General features: G+C 42.6%; 1 protein-coding gene across 1 annotated transcript in view; it reads right to left on the bottom strand.

Annotated features, from left to right (window-relative positions):
- GNB5 (G protein subunit beta 5) overlaps window positions 1-19,320 on the bottom strand; it is a 52,906-nt gene that overhangs the window by 27,013 nt on the left and 6,573 nt on the right. The window contains exons 2-4 of the mRNA XM_073653033.1: window positions 5,445-5,581; window positions 4,001-4,042; window positions 3,149-3,225 (exon numbers count right to left, since the gene is read on the bottom strand). Coding sequence (XP_073509134.1) covers window positions 3,149-3,225; window positions 4,001-4,042; window positions 5,445-5,581 — 256 coding nt within the window. The remainder of the gene's footprint in view (window positions 1-3,148; window positions 3,226-4,000; window positions 4,043-5,444; window positions 5,582-19,320) is intronic.

Here is a 19,320-nt window from a genome sequence, read left to right as displayed (position 1 = left end):
CACACAAGTCCTAAAATAAAGAGAACCAAATTATACAAAATAAGTAAAAAATATTAGAGTTTGTTATTTTTTAAATGAGAAAAAAATATCCAAAATCACATCTCTGAGTAGCAAAACTATGTGAACCTTTAGGATTTGCACATCATTAGAACGTGAAATTAGAGTCTTGTGTTTTCAATCAATGGGATGACAAATAGGTATGAGTGGCTGATCTGTTTTATTTAAAGTTGTAGACCCCTGAATTTATTTTTTCTATTCCTGGAGCACCTCTTTAAATTGGTTGTAAAATACATATATATATATATATATATATATATATATATATATATATATATATATATATATATATATATATTTTTTTTTTAAAGTAAAGTAGTCTAAAATAACAAGTTGTAACCTGAGAACGTGACGTGTGACCACTGCAGCCAGTCACTGGAAGCAGAGGTGATCTCACTACAGTCAGCGATTGGCTGCAGCTTTTACAAATTGAAATGTGAATGTCATCATTGTAGCCTGGTAAACAAAAAAAATTACCTATACTATTAAGGATTAAAAGAATATGTTATTATTTTGTTTTTATTACTTAGATATTCTTTTTCTTCTATTTAGTTACAACAGCCATTTACTCTAAAAATGACAATAAGAAGTGCGGCTATATTGATGCCATAAAATCTTCTAGGAAACTAATGGTAAAACTGTCACTTTGTTTTTAATAGAACATACTGACTAATTCATAAGTTCAGCAGACGGCTATTTTATATTGATGCCCAGCTTGAATTACATGGTTACATGATGCAGGTGCAGTGGACTCGGTTATGACAATTTGAAGAAGGCTACAATAAATCTCAAAAAATAAAAACTTCAGAAAATGTCTAAAATATACTGCACTGTAACCTTTGTACAACAATCGTCTATAACTTTAATTCCAAAAAAGTTGTGACGTTGTGTAAAATGTAATGGAAACAAGAAAGCAATCACTTGGAAATCTCTTATAGCCATATTTCATTCACAAGAAAACATAGAACCAGGGGCGGACATATCATTGGTGCAACCTGTGAAGCTGCACAGGTACCCAAGAGATAAAGGGGGCCCTTTCCCACCTCCAAAGCAGGTGAAATTTTGCATTATGATGACCTATTTGACTGTAAAGGGCTCATATAATGTTCTTGCACATGGTCCCTTTTCGGCCTGTGTCCTCCAGTACATAGAACACTTATCAGAAGTTTAAAGTTAGATATTTGTGTTTAAAAAAAAGAAATAACTTAGAAATTGTTGGCTGAATATAAAAAAAAGCATGTTAGAGAGGCAGAGTCTCTGAGAAGCAAAGATGGTCAGAGGTTCACTAATTGTGAAGCAATTTAACAAAAATGATCCTGAACATAAATTTGCAAAACTCTGAATATCCCACGATTTACAGTACATAATGTCATCAAAAGATTCAGAGATTCTGGAGAACTCCATGTGCCCAAGGGACAAGGCTGACAGTCAATATTTAATGCTCATGACCTTCTGGCCCTCAGGCAGCACTACAATAAAAACAGGCATGATTTAGTTGTACAAATCACTGCATGAGCTCAGGAATAGCCTGTTTGACAGGCTATCCCTTCATGTGTCACAGCTGTCTAACAGATGTGACACATGCAGCCGCGGCGGCTGTTACTGAAATGCCGAGCACGCCGAAACTACTCGGCAAGTACGCAATTGTGCTCGTTTAAAAGGTTAAAAGAGCACGCTCGCTTGTCACTACTCAGGAATACTTCCAGAAATCATTGTCTGTGAACACAGTTTGCTGTGCAATCCACATATACAAGTTAAAGGGGTATTCCAATCTCCAAGATCCTATCCCAATATGTAGTAGGTCTGATAATAATAATATTGGCAAATACCTCCAATTAGAAATGTAGTATAGTGTTTCTGATTCCCTATGTCTCTTTCCTCATGTGCAGGCATTGCAGGACCTTAGGAATCCATGGTTACGACCACTGATATAGTGACAGTTAGTTAGCTTGTTGCTAGTGGTCGTAACCATGGATACCTAAGGTCCTGCAATGCCTTGCACATGAGGAAAGAGACATAGCGAATCAGAAAAACTATACTACATTTCTAGTTGAAGGTATTTGCCAATATTATGATTATTACACCTCCTACATATTGGGATAGGATCTTGGAGAAGGGAATACCCCTTTAAAGCTTTATGCAGCAAAGAAGAAGCCATTTATCAGCACAATCCAGAAATGCTGCCTTTTTCTCTGGGCCAAAGCTCATTTATAATAGACTAAGACAAAATGGAAAACTGTTCTGTGGTCAGAGGAATCAATATTTGAAATTCTTTTTGAAAATCGTGGATGCTCTGTCCTGGAGACTCAAGAGGAGAGGGACCATCCAGCTTGTTATCAGCGCACAGTTCAACAGCTGCATCTCTGATGGCATGGGATTGCATTAGTGCCTATGGGATGGGCAGATTACACAGCTAGAAAGTCAATACTGAGAATTATATAGAAGTTATAGAACACATGCCCCTATTCAGACAACATCTATATCAGGGATGGCCTAGTATATCTCACCAAAACAATGCTAAACCACGTACTGCATCCATCACAACAGCATGGCTTCCCAGAAGAAGAGTTCAAGTGATGAACCTGCCGCCTGCAGTCCAGACCTTCCACCAATAGAAAACATTGGGCGCATTATGAAACAAAAATTTTAGCAAAGATCCAGGACTGTTGAGCAGCAAGTATCCTACATCAGTCAAGAACTGAACAAAATTCCTTTCTAAAACCCCAGCAATTGGTCTCCTTACTTCCCAAATGATTACAGACGGAAGGAGATGCTACACAATGGTAGACATGGCCAGGTCCCAACTTTTTTGAGATGTGTTGCTGCAATTAATTTCTAATTGAGTTAATTTTTTTTTAAATGAAATGAAACATATTTATCTTTCACCTTCTGATATGCGCTCTATGTTCCATTGTGAATAAAACATGGCTAGAAGAGATTTCCAAATCATTCCTGCTGTCTTGACATTTTACACAGCGTCCCAACATTTTTGGAATTTGGATTGTACATGCTAATGTTATGTATGTAATTTTATTTTCATGTATACTAAATATGAAAAAAAATTCTGCAACACTATATGTTCAAAACGTACCCACAAGCAATGGCACAACCAGAGGGAGCATATGCACAGGCCATCACCCAGGTGCACGGCATGGTGACTGCATGCTCCTAGAAGACAGGAGGAATTGAAATGCATACAAATTCTAATCATAGAAAGTATATTTTGTGTAATAAAATAAATATCATACAAGGGGAAAAAGAAAATCACATTTTCATGCTATATCATTCTTAGCCTTTATTGTTATGCGATGCACATTCTAGCACTACTGATTTCACAGTAATGGGGGAACGGACTGGCCATGTAAAGGTAGTGTTGAACTTGTCTTTGAAAGAGCTACATGCTGGCCTGGAACAACCCTTTGTGAACTATGTTCCTTCTAAGGGGTTTAAGTGAACCTTTACTTATCTGTTCAGTTCTCCATTGCTCTATCACAGCAGTCCCTGCTTGACTATTTACTTATTTAGCTGCAACAATTAAGTCACATTGCTACATTAGACTGCTGCAGCCAATCACTGATCTTATCAGTGTGGCCAAAGAAGCCAATGATTGACTGCAGGGGTCATGTGTGTTAAGATGACATCCCTGCAGCCAAGTAAACAAAGACCTGTAGGAAGAAGTGGAGTGACTGTACTACAACAGGTATGTAAAGGTTCATTTGATATTTCATCGCTTGGCCATTATTTTTTCTGAACTTGGAAATTGGCAATGTACTATTGTGATTCTTCTTAGGAACTGATGTGACACTTTGTTACACATGCTCTTTATGCATAATGACAAGAAGACATGTTATCTAATGTATTATTGCCTCCACTTATAACTTAATGAGTAAATCTGTTTTATACAGGGTCATTCATACATACAAGTTGTGCAGATGTGACAAACCTTATTTGTAGTAAAAGCGTCCCACACAATCACTTTTCCATCCTATATAAGAAAAAAATAGACAGAAAATCATAAATGTACTTGAAAGTAGATACCAGATCAATAAAACAGGCTGATGAACCATGTTCAGTGCAATATAAAAAGAATAATAAGACTAGAAACCACCATAACCTATATACTAAAATACAAGAAAATCTATCTAGTCTGTCTGTCTATCTTGTCTATCCAACTTCAGCACCTAAATTGGGTTTTTCTTTTTGTGTCAAAAATGTGAATTGTATCTGGACTCATTATATGGTCTCAGCTATGGAGCTACCATATAAACCCAATGTCTCACAGGCTTCACAGAGCATACATATTCTTCTCCCGGTATCTTAACTATTGATTTAACATAAGAATACGTGTTTGTATAGGGAATATTGGAATTAAAGAGGGGGACCACCTACTCAAAACCCCACTGAAGAACCAGAGTGGAGAGCTCGCTCTGGTAGACATACAGAATAGCTAGCTGTCAGTCGAACAATGTTTCGGCTGATCATTTGGCTGGCAGCTTAGCTATCAATCCCAAATCCTCCATAGTCAGGAGTGATTACTCTGCTGAGTGCTCCTATTTCTGTATGAGAGAGTTGCTGGCAGACTTTTCTGACGGTGGTTTATCTCACTGAGACCAACAAGATTGGCAGTCCAAAATCAGGAATGTAGTATTGTTATCTCCCCCCACATCATCTATCGGGGAAAGTCGGTAGGCCCCCAAATGCATTAGACTGTTGGCCAAGCCCACCCATATTGGCAGACATTAGTCTTATGTGTATGGGGGCTTTTAGACTGGCCATGTGTTACAAGAATAACCCTTCATCTGAACAGTCGGCATGTAATACTACACTAACCAGGCAGATGTTCCGGGAATGGCAACTTCCCTAGGCAAATAGCTAATTTTAATAACGGAAGTTGATATGGACAGAGACCTGCGATGATTTACAGATTGCCATTATGGTTCCCAAAGAAATTATCTGTCATGAGACAACCCCTTCTATTGCACTGAATTGTCTATGGCAGCCTGGAAGTGACCTACTATTAACCAGCAGTTTTAACGAACAGCCATAGTGCATTAGGACCTACCAGTAACTGGAGTCACTACTTAAATGCTTTACAATGCAAAATGCCACATTATTAATTTCATATAAAAGATACTATTAAATAAAAGGAGAACTGTATTGTCCCCGTCATAAAAAAGTCTAATTATATTGTACTTTGTTGTGTAGCATTACTTTGTCTAGTCATACAGACAACAACCACAGGTATCAATACCGACAAACCTATGGGTACGTCACACAATCATTCATATTGTTTCTGGCTGTATAACTGACAAACACAGAATTTTGACAGTATTTTTGTCCATGATTCTCGGTCACGCCCATCTTATGTAAGATTGTGGATTAGTTACCTGAGAGGAGCTGACAATCCTTCTCTTGTCTTTACACCAGTCCATACAGAGTACTTTATTACCATGGCCCTTCAGTGTCCGCCTCGTCTTCATGACAAACTGGCCAAGAGACTCCACACGTTCAGCCACTTGATGTACTACAAAGGAACAGTACAGGCGTTTACTGAGAGGCTTAAACGTCTCATAAAAATACTGCTATGATAGACGTTTTCTAGGGTTGTAGAGAATTTTTACTCAGAGGTCAATATTTCACACATGGAGTAGCACTACTGGTTTATCCTTATGTGAGCATGAACATATTATTTGCTTGACCTGTTACGGCCAATGTGGTTTCCTACCTGATGGCTTCCAATTTCCCACATACCCCGGGATCCCATGATCCCGTCCCTGATATAAAGACTCTACAACATGTTATTTGTTGGATAAATTTGGCCACAGCGGCCGTTTATTAACAAACAACAAATAACAAACAAAATAACAATGAGATAAATATATATATATATATATATATATATATATATATATATAGAGGGAGGGTTCTTGGAGCTAATAGATCTGGCTTTAAATTAACTATAAAAATCAACCGCCATGTTACCCTCAGCCGTTCAGCACCAGCTCGAGGGCACCAAAACTTCCACATTCCGTGAAAGACCAACCAACTAAATGCTCCCAAGGTAAAACCCCGTTCAGAGCCCAGAACCGACTGCCAGATCACCCCCCACTCAATTTAAATGACCTGGAATTTTTTCCCAATTTCTTCCACCGACAATTCGGTACCAACTCCAAGAACCCCACCCCCCGCCAACCACGAACAGCCCTGAAACCTTAGGCTCGTGACTGCCCCAAAGCCACCAACGCCCTTTCAATCCCCTCCTGTATTGCAAGGGCACAAAGATCCATACCGATATCATTGAGATGAACACCGTCCTTCAACCAAAAATTACCAACCCCCGATTCCAAGTCAAAGTGCCTAACACTTATGCCACCATTCCTTGACACAAAACTGGATACGGCCCTATTTAATTTAACTCTTGCTCTATTTATTCCTTTTTCCAATCTGACCGCCCGCCATTTCTTCCTGGGCACTATATCCGACCACACCGTCAGAAACCCCGGGAACGAAGTCCACAATCTCAAAAAATCGAAACGGATATCCCGAATCAACTCTCTCACGGGCCTTGCCCCCAAACCGTTCCCTCCCAAATGCACAACCAGAATATCCGGTGTGCTGTCCAATCTTGCCGCTTTATGAAATTCCGACAAAAAACGGCTCCATACCATCCCCCTAAAACCTAGCCACCTTATAACCACTTGTACCCTCGGAAAGCCCAATTGCCTACCGTCACGCCTTACATCAGCATGCAGCGCCCCCCAATGCACATAAGAAATTCCAAAAATCCAAGCTAACGAGGGAACGCCACCTAAAAGAATAATAAACAAGCATATTCAACAACTATCCAACAACTCACAAATGAAACAAAGTCCTGCGGTATTTAACGACGAACATATGTCAAATAATGGTCCGAACTCCACCTTCCAATCCGCTTTATCACCTCCGCCCCCAAACCGCGCCTATCAGCCTCAGACGCTGCGCCAATCCTAAAGGAATGCGAACCATAAACACCTGGGCTAAGGCCCAACTCCTGCACCCCCTTTTTTAGGACCGCTATAAACTGGAAACGGTAAAGAAATGACCCGTCGCAATGACGTAACAGTGGGCCGCATCTACCCGACCACACTTGCCAATAAACCTCCAAGCACCTTCTTGGACACATCAGAGCCCCGTCCACTCTACCCAAAACGACACGCTTACCTCTACCCAATTGATCAGTTTTTGAGCGTCTAATCCAAAAATCGATACCCCAGGCCCAGCAACTCATGTCTTCGGCTAATAAACCTCCCTCCCTATTCCTGCTGGGGGCGACCAACTCACCTACCCTCATCGCCCCAAAAAAAGCTAAAGAAAAACTAACTTAAACAGAGCCGCCTCGAAAGTAGAACAACAAATCCTTTCCAAAACCAGACCTAACCTTTCCAACATACTAAACGTGACTGGCCTACACTTATCCACACTCTTGCTACCTTTCCGAAAACCTTTAAGTGCCTGCTTTACCAAAAAGGATTTAGTAACATCCGTCAAACCCTGTAACTTGAAACCGAATGCGAGGCCAGCAAGAAATTTACTAATTCCAGATGCCGACCACCCTAAGTCCACAGCCACGATGCCTCATAAGCAGACCAGGTTGAACTCGCCACTGACTCCTAGATCAATCTTCCAGCTCGTCCGTAATCAGCTGTCACAACTGCGAAGGGCATTCCACTCCTGCGACCTCTGCCTCTGGTGCCAGAGCACGGAAACGCTCCCACTGAAAACGAGACAAAGCATCCGCTATAGAATTTTGGACACCTGGCACATGTACCGCCGAAATCCATGCATTCAACTCCAAACACCGGAGTACCAGTTCCCTGACCAGCTTAATAACCGAAGGAGACGAGGCCGACAAACTGTTAATCACCGCCACCACACCCATATTCTGGCAGTGAAACCTGACTCTCCGATTCAAAAAGAACTCACCACAAATCGAGACTGCAACTACAATTGGGAATAATTCCAACAGAGCGAGATTCTTTGTAAGACCCCTCTCTTTCCATGAATCGGGCCATTTTCCCACGCTCCACTTTCCCTTACAAAAAGCTCCATAGCCAGCACCGCCTGCCGCGTCCGTGTAAATCTCACAATCAAAGCTGTTCAAAAACTCCTGCTGAATCAACAACCTGCCATTGTAATTGTCCAAAAAACGCTTCCACACCAACAAATCCTCTCTGTGCTCTCTATTCAAAAGAATAAAGTGATGCGATGCCCGCACTCCCGCAGTTGCCCTTGACAACCTGCGACAAAATATTCTGCCCATAGGCATGATCCTACAAGAAAATTTCAATCTTCCTAGCAGCGACTGGAGCTCCTTCAATGTCACCTTCCGCAATTTACCAATTCGCTCGACTTCCTGCCTGAGTAACAACAATTTATCCTCGGGCAATCGAGACTCCATTTGTTCCATATCAATCAATATTCCCAAAAAACTCAATACAGTACAAGGACCTTCGGTTTTCTCTTTAGCCAAAGGGACCCCAAAACGTTCCGCAACCCACACCTTGGCGGCTAACAAATTACCATAGACAAACGAATCTGGGGGACCTATGAACAAAAAATCATCCAGGTAGTGGATAACAGACTGCACACCTGCAACGTCCCTGACCACCCATTCCAGAAAATTACTGAAAGTTTCAAACAAGGAACATGAAATAGAACAACCCATAGGCAAACACCTATCCAGGTAATAACCTTTGTTCCAAAAACAACCCAAAAGCGGAATGCTAGCCGGGTGAACCGGAAGTAGCCTAAAAGCTGATTCAATGTCAATTTTCGCTAACAATGACCCAGGCCCATACCTACGAACCCATGACACAGCGGCATCAAATTATGTGTATTCATCCGAACATAATTCCGGCGCTATACCATCATTGACCGAACAACCTTTCGGGTACGACAAATGCTGGATCAGGAGAAATTTATTCAGCTCCTTCTTAGGCACAACCCCCAAAGGAGAAATGATCACACCTTCAACCCGTAGACTATCAAAAGGCCCCGCCATACGACCTAACTCCACTTCCTTCACCAACTTAACACCGACAACCTCTGAATGCAACAAACCAGACCTCAAATTCTTAACAGAAAAAGGAACCGTATGGTCAGGAGGCGGGATCCTGAAACCTTCCAAAAAACCATCACTAATAATCCTGGCCTTCGATTGATCAGGATATCTACTTAGAAAGGGGGCCATCCCTAGCAGATTCACTGGAGTCACCCCCTTGACCGGTACCCACAGACATCCTTCCTTTTCCTTTTTTTAAGCATTTTGCAGCCCCATGGGAGCTCCCGTTGCAATGGGAACAAATGTGCTTACAGCCGTTCCCATATTTGCACTGGCCATCATTAAATTGCCAGCACGTTCCCGACTTCACTTTTCACCATTTCCGTCACGGTCACCGCTGGAATCGGATCCTTCTGTGTCCGTTCGCCGCTCAAGGCATGCGCCTCTGGCCTCCACGTCACCAGGGGGGACCTGAACGGTCACAGATGCTGCAGACTGTCTTCTCCTCGACGCTCGCCTCCCGCCAGACCGTCTTATACTCTTAGATGCAGCTCTGGGCCACCTCCGGCTACTAGACCCAGACGCACGGGCCTGGTCCGTGCTGCCAGAACGGACGCTGCCAGGCAGCGCGGTGTCGCTGCCCGCCGCTCCTTCCCTTCTGCGTCGTCCATGTGAGCCAGGCAGCAGTGGTTCCCTGGACTGTTGCCTGCCCGCAGATGCTTGCCTCCCTGGTGTCATAGTGGTCCTCCCAGCAGGCACCCCGACAGGGGCATCGCCAGTGGCGCCTGCCGTTTTCTGCGCTGCTCCCCCGATCATCCTGGGCCCTCTCCCCTCGTTATGGAACCCCACCGCTGGTGGCAGCTGGCCTGTGCAGCCCAGCTGCAATGCGCGTGCGCCGCTCGGCCGGGGCCCGGAACTCCGGCTCCAGCGACGCTGTTCCTGCCGGGCGCACATCCAGTGCGGACGTCACTTCCGGCGCGGCCCTGACTTCCAGTGCGGGCCGCGCTCCTCGCCGTGCAGCGCCAACAGGCCGGCTGGATGGATACCTGCCGGGGCGAGCGTGGCGGGCAGGGACCGCACCATCTCGCTCTACCCCCGCAGGGTCCCCGGAGGGGCTCCGGAGCCTGCTCCTGTTGCGCGTGGTTACCTCCGGTGACAGTCTCTCCAGGGGCCGGGTCCTCCTGCTCCTTCTCACAGCTCCGGATGGCGCCTCCATATTTTCGGCTGCTACCAGCAAGGCAGAAAGCTGGGCCTCCAGCCATCCCCCTCTCCGTGACCTGGCGATGTCTCTGAGTTGGCCCACCAGGGATTTGACGGACGCCATCTCTGGTAATCACTCTGCTGCTCCTCAGGGAATGGCGGTTTTCCCACACTTTTCCCTATATATGCACCTCTCCCACTACCCGCCCCCAACTACGCCTTATCCAATCCCCAAGACCGCTTTATTCAAAAGGGGGGGGGTGAAAACTCCAGGCCAACCCCGGTCATGGGTGGCTTCCCCCTAGCTGTGCTGTCTCCAGCCCCCTTCTAGAAAAGTAGATTTTGGTATAAAGATTGACAGGAAGAACGGCCTGACATGAAACAATTAAATACAGCCATACAATAGTAGAGGCTGTTAGCAAACCACTAGTTTCCATCAGGAGGAAGATGTGCAATATGGATGTGCCGGGCTAGCACTGACATTGCATCCAGCCACTGCCAGCGTGAATCACATATTGCATTTATAGACAATTATCACCACAAACAGGACATTCTCATTGTGAGAAGCAAGTAACCATCCCACATGATATGTCCATGTGCATCCATACATGGCAGTAGGCCCCCAATTCTCCAATATCTTTATAGTCCACCCAATTGTCAACTATGACATTTATAGCTCAGTTCCTTATATGCTATCTAATAGACAATTGAAAATTGTTCCTTCCCTTTTATCTTTATTATTATTATTATTATTATGCCTCCTCATTCAGACTAAAAGTCCATGTATTGGGCTATGTGCACGCGTTGCTTTTTTGCTGCATTTTTTTCTGCAGCCAAAACCTGTTCTCTTGGCAGTAAAAAAGCTGCTCACAAAAATCAGGTTTTGCTGCTTTTTTATGCAGAGTTTTTGGTGCAGATTATATGTGTCATTTGTTGAGATGAGCAAACCTGAACTTAAAAGTTTGGGGTTCGCACCGGACAGTTAGCAATGTGTGAACATACCCTACCCTATAAGCATGGATGAGCTCTAATTTTCTGAATACAAAAATATATAAAAGTGCACTTCAATATATAATGTCACAAAAGTAAGCAAAATAATACTCCATGCAAAAAAAGCACTTTTAATTCCTTATATTTTATTAGATCATTTTGTTTTACTTTTTGTAACTAATAAATAAGTGAATTTGAGAAAAGAATCAAGCTGTATGCATTCTGATAATACGGCTGACAGCGTCTGATGGAACCTCATTCTCTTTTTTTCCAATAGTAGAAGAATAATGAGGTTCCATCAGACGCTGTCAGCCGTATTATCAGAATGCATACAGCTTGATTCTTTTCTCAAATTCGCTTATTTATTAGTTACAAAAAGTAAAACAAAATGATCTAATAAAATATAAGGTATTAAAAGTGGTGTTTTTTTGCATGGAATATTATCCTAATTACTTTTATGACATTATATACTGAATTGCACTTTGATATATTTCTATTTAATAAAGTGTGTAGGGAATTCAAATAAAAAAAAAATGGAAAGGTGAAATTTAATTGTGGATTATGTCGGCAAACTGATTGTTGACACGTAAAGCATGTCCAAAACAAGTAATCATAAACAGGAAAAAAGCCCATGAGGTATTACATCAGTTTTCTGGAAGAGATAACTTATTTCACAAGACAGTAATAACAGGGTCATGCGCCTCTACGGTGATGGAGTAATGTAAGCCAGTTATGTCTGGCACAAGGTCGGAAAGTTGAATTCAAGTTTTGTGACCGAGTGACTGTATTATTTAATTACACAAGTAAGGTTAATAAGATTCAGGATACTAATTTATACTGTAGATCAGGGATGTCAAACTCAAATACAGAGAGGGCCAAAATAAAAAACTTGGACAAAGTCGTGGTCCAACCAGTATAGAGTATATTGGGCCCCAAAAAATCCTCCATACAGAATAATTAATGGGTCCCACATAGTCCTCCATACAGAATAATGGGCCCCACATAGTCCTCCATACAGAATAATGGGCCCCACATAGTCCTCCATACAGAATAATGGGCCCCACATAGTCCTCCATACAGAATAATGGGCCCCACATAGTCCTCCATACAGAATAATGGGCCCCACATAGTCCTCCATACAGAATAATGGGCCCCACATAGTCCTCCATACAGTATAATGGCCCCACATAGTCCTCCATACAGTATAATGGCCCCACATAGGGGTGGTGATTTTGGTGTCGCGGGCCAAATAAAACCATCTTGCGGGCCAGAGTTTGCCATGTGTGTGCTGTAGATAGACTGATGTCATGACATTGCCTGATTGGCTGAGTAGATGAAGGTATTGTACATTAATACTGTACTTGTGCACACCCCTGCTCCATACAGAATAATGGGCCCCACATAGTACTCCATATAGAATAATGGGCACCACATAGTCCTCCATACAGTATAATGGCCTCACATAGTCCTCCATACAGAATAATGGGCCCCACATAGTCCTCCATACAGAATAATGGGCACCACATTGTCCTCCATACAGAATAATGGGCCCACCTAGTCCTCCATACAGAATAATGGCCCCACATAGTCCTCCATACAGTATAATGGCCCCACATAGTCTTCCATACAGTATAATGGGTCCCACATAGTCTTCCATACAGAATAATGGGCCCCACATAGTCCGCCATACAGAATAATGGCCCCACATAGTGCTCCATACAGAATAATGGGCCCCACATAGTACTCCATATAGAATAATGGGCACCACATAGTCCTCCATACAGTATAATGGCCTCACATAGTCCTCCATACAGAATAATGGGCCCCACATAGTCCTCCATACAGAATAATGGGCACCACATTGTCCTCCATACAGAATAATGGGCCCACCTAGTCCTCCATACAGAATAATGGCCCCATATAGTCCTCCATACAGTATAATGGCCCCACATAGTCTTCTATACAGTATAATGGGTCCCACATAGTCCTCCATACAGAATAATGGGCCCCACATAGTCCTCCATACAGAATAATGGCCCCACATAGTGCTCCATACAGAATAATCGGCCCCATATAGTCTTCCATACAGAATAATGGCCCCACATAGTCCTCCATACAGAATAATGGGCCCCACATAGTCCTCCATGCAGAATAATTGGCCCCACATAGTCCCCCATGCAGAATAATGGGCCCCACATAGTCCTCCATACAGAATAATGGGCACCACATTGTTCTCCATACAGAATATTGGGCCCACACAGTCCTCCATACAGAATAATGGGCCCACATAGTCCTCCATACAGAATAGTGGCCCCACATAGTCCTCCATACAGTATAATGGGCCCCACATAGTCCTCCATACAGAATAATGGGCCCCACAAAGTCCTCCATATAGAATAATGGGCACCACATAGTCCTCCATACAGTATAATGGCCTCACATAGTCCTCCATACAGAATAATGGGCCCCACATAGTCCTCCATACAGAATAATGAGCACCACATTGTCCTCCATACAGAATAATGGGCCCACATAGTCCTCCATACAGAATAATGGCCCCACATAGTCCTCCATACAGTATAATGGCCCCACATAGTCTTCCATACAGTATAATGGGTCCCACATAGTCCTCCATACAGAATAATGGGCCCCACACATAGTGCTCCATACAGAATAATGGGCTCCACATAGTGCTCCATACAGAATAATGGCCCCACATAGTCCTCCATACAGAATAATGGGCACCACATTGTTCTCCATACAGAATATTGGGCCCACATAGTCCTCCATACAGAATAATGGGCCCACATAGTCCTCCATACAGAATAATGGCCCCACATAGTCCTCCATACAGTATAATGGGCCCCACATAGTCCTCCATACAGAATAATGGGCCCCACATAGTCCTCCATATAGAATAATGGGCACCATATAGTCCTCCATACAGTATAATGGCCTCACATAGTCCTCCATACAGAATAATGGGCCCCGCATAGTCCTCCATACAGAATAATGGGCACCACATTGTCCTCCATACAGAATAATGGGCCCACATAGTCCTCCATACAGAATAATGGCCCCACATAGTCCTCCATACAGTATAATGGCCCCACATAGTCTTCCATACAGTATAATGGGTCCCAAATAGTCCTCCATACAGAATAATGGGCCCCACACATAGTGCTCCATACAGAATAATGGGCTCCACATAGTCCTCCATACAGTATAATGGGCCCCACATAGTCCTCCATACAGTATAATGGCCTCACATAGTCCTCCATACAGAATAATGAGCCCCCTATAGTATTCCATACAGAATAATGGGCCCCACACATAGTGCTCCATACAGAATAATGGGCTCCACATAGTCCTCCATACAGTATAATGGGCCCCACATAGTCCTCCATACAGAATAATGGCCCCACATAGTCCTCCATATAGAATAATGGGCACCACATAGTCCTCCATACAGTATAATGGCCTCACAAAGTCCTCCATACAGAATAATGGGCCCCGCATAGTCCTCCATACAGAATAATGGGCACCACATTGTCCTCCATACAGAATAATGGGCCCACATAGTCCTCCATACAGAATAATGGCCCCACATAGTCCTCCATACAGTATAATGGCCCCACATAGTCTTCCATACAGTATAATGGGTCCCACATAGTCCTCCATACAGAATAATGGGCCCACACATAGTGCTCCATACAGAATAATGGGCCCCACACATAGTGCTCCATACAAAATAATGGGCTCCACATAGTCCTCCATACAGTATAATGGGCCCCACATAGTCCTCCATACAGAATAATGGGCCCCACATAGTCCTCCATATAGAATAAGGGGCACCACATAGTCCTCCATACAGTATAATGGCCTCACATAGTCCTCCATACAGAATAATGGGCCCCACATAGTCCTCCATGCAGAATAATGGGCCCCGCATAGTCCTCCATACAGAATAATGGGCCCACATAGTCCTCCATACAGAATAATGGCCCCACATAGTCTTCCATACAGTATAATGGGTCCCATATAGTCCTCCATACAGAATAATGGGCCCCACACATAGTGCTCCATACAGAATAATGGGCTCCACATAGTCCTCCATACAGTATAATGGGCCCCACATAGTCCTCCATACAGTATAATGGCCTCACATAGTCCTCCATACAAAATAATGGGTCCCATATAGTCTTCCATACAGAATAATGGCCCCACATAGTCCTCCATACAGTATAATGGGCCCCACATAGTCCTCCATACAGAATAATGGCCTCACATAGTCCTCCATACAGTATAATGGCCCCACATAGTCCTCCATACAGTATAATGGGCCCCACATAGTCCTCCATACAGAATAATGGGCCCCACATAGTCCTCCATATAGAATAAGGGGCACCACATAGTCCTCCATACAGTATAATGGCCTCACATAGTCCTCCATACAGAATAATGGGCCCCACATAGTCCTCCATACAGAATAATGGGCCCCGCATAGTCCTCCATACAGAATAATGGGCCCACATATTCCTCCATACAGAATAATGGCCCCACATAGTCCTCCATACAGTATAATGGGCCCCACATAGTCCTCCATACAGAATAATGGCCTCACATAGTCCTCCATACAGTATAATGGCCCCACATAGTCCTCCATACAGTATAATGGCCTCACATAGTCCTCCATACAAAATAATGGGTCCCATATAGTCTTCCATACAGAATAATGGCCCCACATAGTCCTCCATACAGTATAATGGGCCCCACATAGTCCTCCATACAGAATAATGGCCTCACATAGTCCTCCATACAGTATAATGGCCCCACATAGTCCTCCATACAGTATAATGGCCGTACATAGTCCTCCATACAGTATAATGGCCCCACATAGTCCGCCATACAGTATAATGGCCTCACATAGTCCTCCATACAGTATAATGGCCCCACATAGTCCTCCATACAGTATAATGGCCCCACATAGCCCTACATACAGTATAATGGCCCCACATAGTCCTCCATACAGTATAATGGCCCCACATAGTCCTCCATACAGTATAATGGCCTCACATAGTCCTCCATACAGTATAATGGCCCCACATAGCCCTACATACAGAATAATGGGCACCACATAGTCCTTCATACAGTATAATGGCCCCACATAGTGCTCCATACAGTATAATGGCCCCACATAGGGGTGGTGATTTTGGTGTCGCGGGCCAAATAAAACCATCTTGCGGGCCAGAGTTTGCCATGTGTGTGCTGTAGATAGACATGACATTGCCTGATTGGCTGAGTAGATGAAGGTATTGTACATTAATACTGTACTTGTGCACATCTTTAGATTGATATACAAATCTTCTCCATAAACCTTAAATATCACTAAAGAAAAGCAAAAAAATCTCTTGATAAAAGATAATGAAAACATTTCTATTTAGTAAGGACGAGGAAAACAATAAAACAAAAGAATAAAGTGCTGATTATAAAGAAGTGAGCCGTGTTTTGCTATGAGATAACACAACTGCACTTTTCCTCATTCCAGATCATCCTTCACACCCAAGTACAATAATAGTCAGCCTATCCCTCTGTTACATAACTATTACATAATTATTCTAGGATGACATTAATCTCAAAATACAGTAGCTTTGCTCCATAACATTGATAATGCTCAGGGAAATGTTTGTTTTATGTCAGCGGTGACGAATTGCGTCGTTCTTCTAGTGCGCTGTCACACAGACTGTAGGGGTGTTTTTGCAGTGACCTGCTTCATTGTACACTACTACCAGTATTGGGTTCTAGGTACGCATCTCAGCAGTATGGTGGTGGTATGGCTATAATAGTCGCCTGATCATCTCCCTTTCTCTCTGTATGTAGCTCTATGGTTTACGCATACATGTTTTATAGTCTACAAAGAGGTTAGATTCATTTGTTAAGAAACTCTAGTTAAAAGGGACCTGTCATGTTGAAAATGGTATCTGATCTCCAGGCAGGGAATTATAAGGCCAGGTGAAGCTGATCAGATTGATATACATTGATAACTGATATACGTTCTTGTGGGAAAAGTTTCAGTAAAACTTGAATTTTATTCATTATAATCCCTGATGTTTGTATGAGTCCAGTGGGCGGCCCTATTTGGTGACTGACAGTCTTCCCTGCATGATTGTGCATGTAGAGAGAGCTGTCAATCACTAGTAGGACCACCCACTGGACTCATACATTTCAGTTAATAAAATACAAGTTATACTGAAACTTTTCCAACAAACCTATTTATTCACTTCTCTTCCTATATACAGTGCTGTCCATAGATCGGACTACATGTACAACATGCCAGGTTCCTTTTAATAAATGTAGATGGTAACATACTAATAACTGGAACCCTTTCATCAGTGGATAGAATTAGGGGTTTCTTTTACATTATCTGTTCAGGTACCAACTGAAACAAGAAACAGTGAAAATGATAGGGCCTGTAAGCAAAACTGTATTTAGTGGCAACCGAGGTAACCACCTACTCAGTCTGCACTTCATCTGGCCAAGTGGAGATACAACACAAGAGAAAAGGAAGGCTCCAGAAGCCAACACCTTCATTGTCCTTGTTAAATATTCTCTAGCTAGAATATACATTGGCAACATGGGAGACACTTGGGCACCACTGAGATTTACCTGTCAGGTGAAAAGTAAACTTTACATTTAAAGGTGGAACCCACGATAAGAAAGTCTGAGGTATGGTGTTTGGAGATCAAAATCTTCATGAGATAATTTCTTAATGTTTCAAGAATCTGTGCAATAAAGTAATGTACAGTATCTTCTACAGTATATCCTTCCTGTGTTTCACCAGTGGGTGTCTGAGAGGTTACTTTGATGTCAGAAGAAATACTGCAATAGTTTAACAAAAATAGAAAAGCATACAAAAGAACTAGAACATGAATTTTCTATATAACGTACATAATATTTATAGCCATATGCTTTCTGTACATTTGTAGGTCAGTTCAACAGAATAATGTTTACCTTATATGTAATGATCCAGGAGCAATTTGGTGATGAACAATGCTTTTTCCAGCATTAGAGCACCATGTCACAAGGCAAAAATGATAAATAAGTGGCTTGGTGAACAAAACATTTGGAATCCATGGCCAGGAATTGCCCCAGATCTCAATGCCATTGAGAACCTGTTGCTAATCCTCAAAAAACAGTTGGACAAACAAAAACACAAACGTAATAAACTCCAAGCACTGATTAGGCATGAATGGGTTGCCATCAGTCAGGATTTGGCCCAGGAGCCGAGATCCAGCTGCCGGGGCGAAGGGCAGAAGTATTAAAAATAAGGGACAACACTGTAAATATTGAGTCTTTATATAAACTTGATGTATTTGTCAATAAATGTTTAAAAACTTAAGAAATGCTTAAATTTGTACTCCAGTAACCATAGAAACATCTGACTAAAATATCTAAAAACATTAAAGCAGCAAACTTTATGAAAACCAAAATTTGTGTCAGTCTTAAAACTTTTGGCCACGACTGTGCAAACTTTGTGCTATTTGTAATAAACCAATCAAACAATAACAATTAAATTTTTTCAAAAGAGCAAATATAAGAAGTGGTTTCTCTAAAATCAACACAAAATGCCACTTTGAATGACTACTGTAGTCTCAAATTTCTTAAGATGTTATAACCTGCTGCAAACATAGCCAGACACTAGATTCTGGCAGCGTTCCCAAGGAATCTTAAATCCTCATGGGTAATGGCCTCTAGTTCACTAATATTTTTAGGTTTTCATGCTGCAACAGCCAGCTTCAAATCCCACTAGCCAACTTTGACAACCACTCCAAAATTTTTCAGGACTTCTTCTGAAACCAAGCCTAGGTGGATTTTGAGGCATGCTTGGGATTATTGTTCTGTTGGAAAGTTCAATGACGCACGAGCTTCAGCTTCCTCACAGACGTCATGATGTTTTGCCACCTAGGATTTCTTGATACTTGATTAAATCCATTTTGCCAGCCACACACTACTTGCTTTTAGTACCAAAGGAA

Source organism: Phyllobates terribilis, unplaced genomic scaffold, assembly GCF_046119375.1.
Source record: "Phyllobates terribilis strain yellow unplaced genomic scaffold, ASM4611937v1 Scaffold_11__3_contigs__length_659146591, whole genome shotgun sequence".
In the NCBI taxonomy this organism is placed as follows: Eukaryota; Metazoa; Chordata; class Amphibia; order Anura; family Dendrobatidae; genus Phyllobates; species Phyllobates terribilis.
The sequence above is the reverse complement of the archived record's forward strand: the minus strand, read 5'-3'. Positions and strand labels throughout refer to the sequence as shown.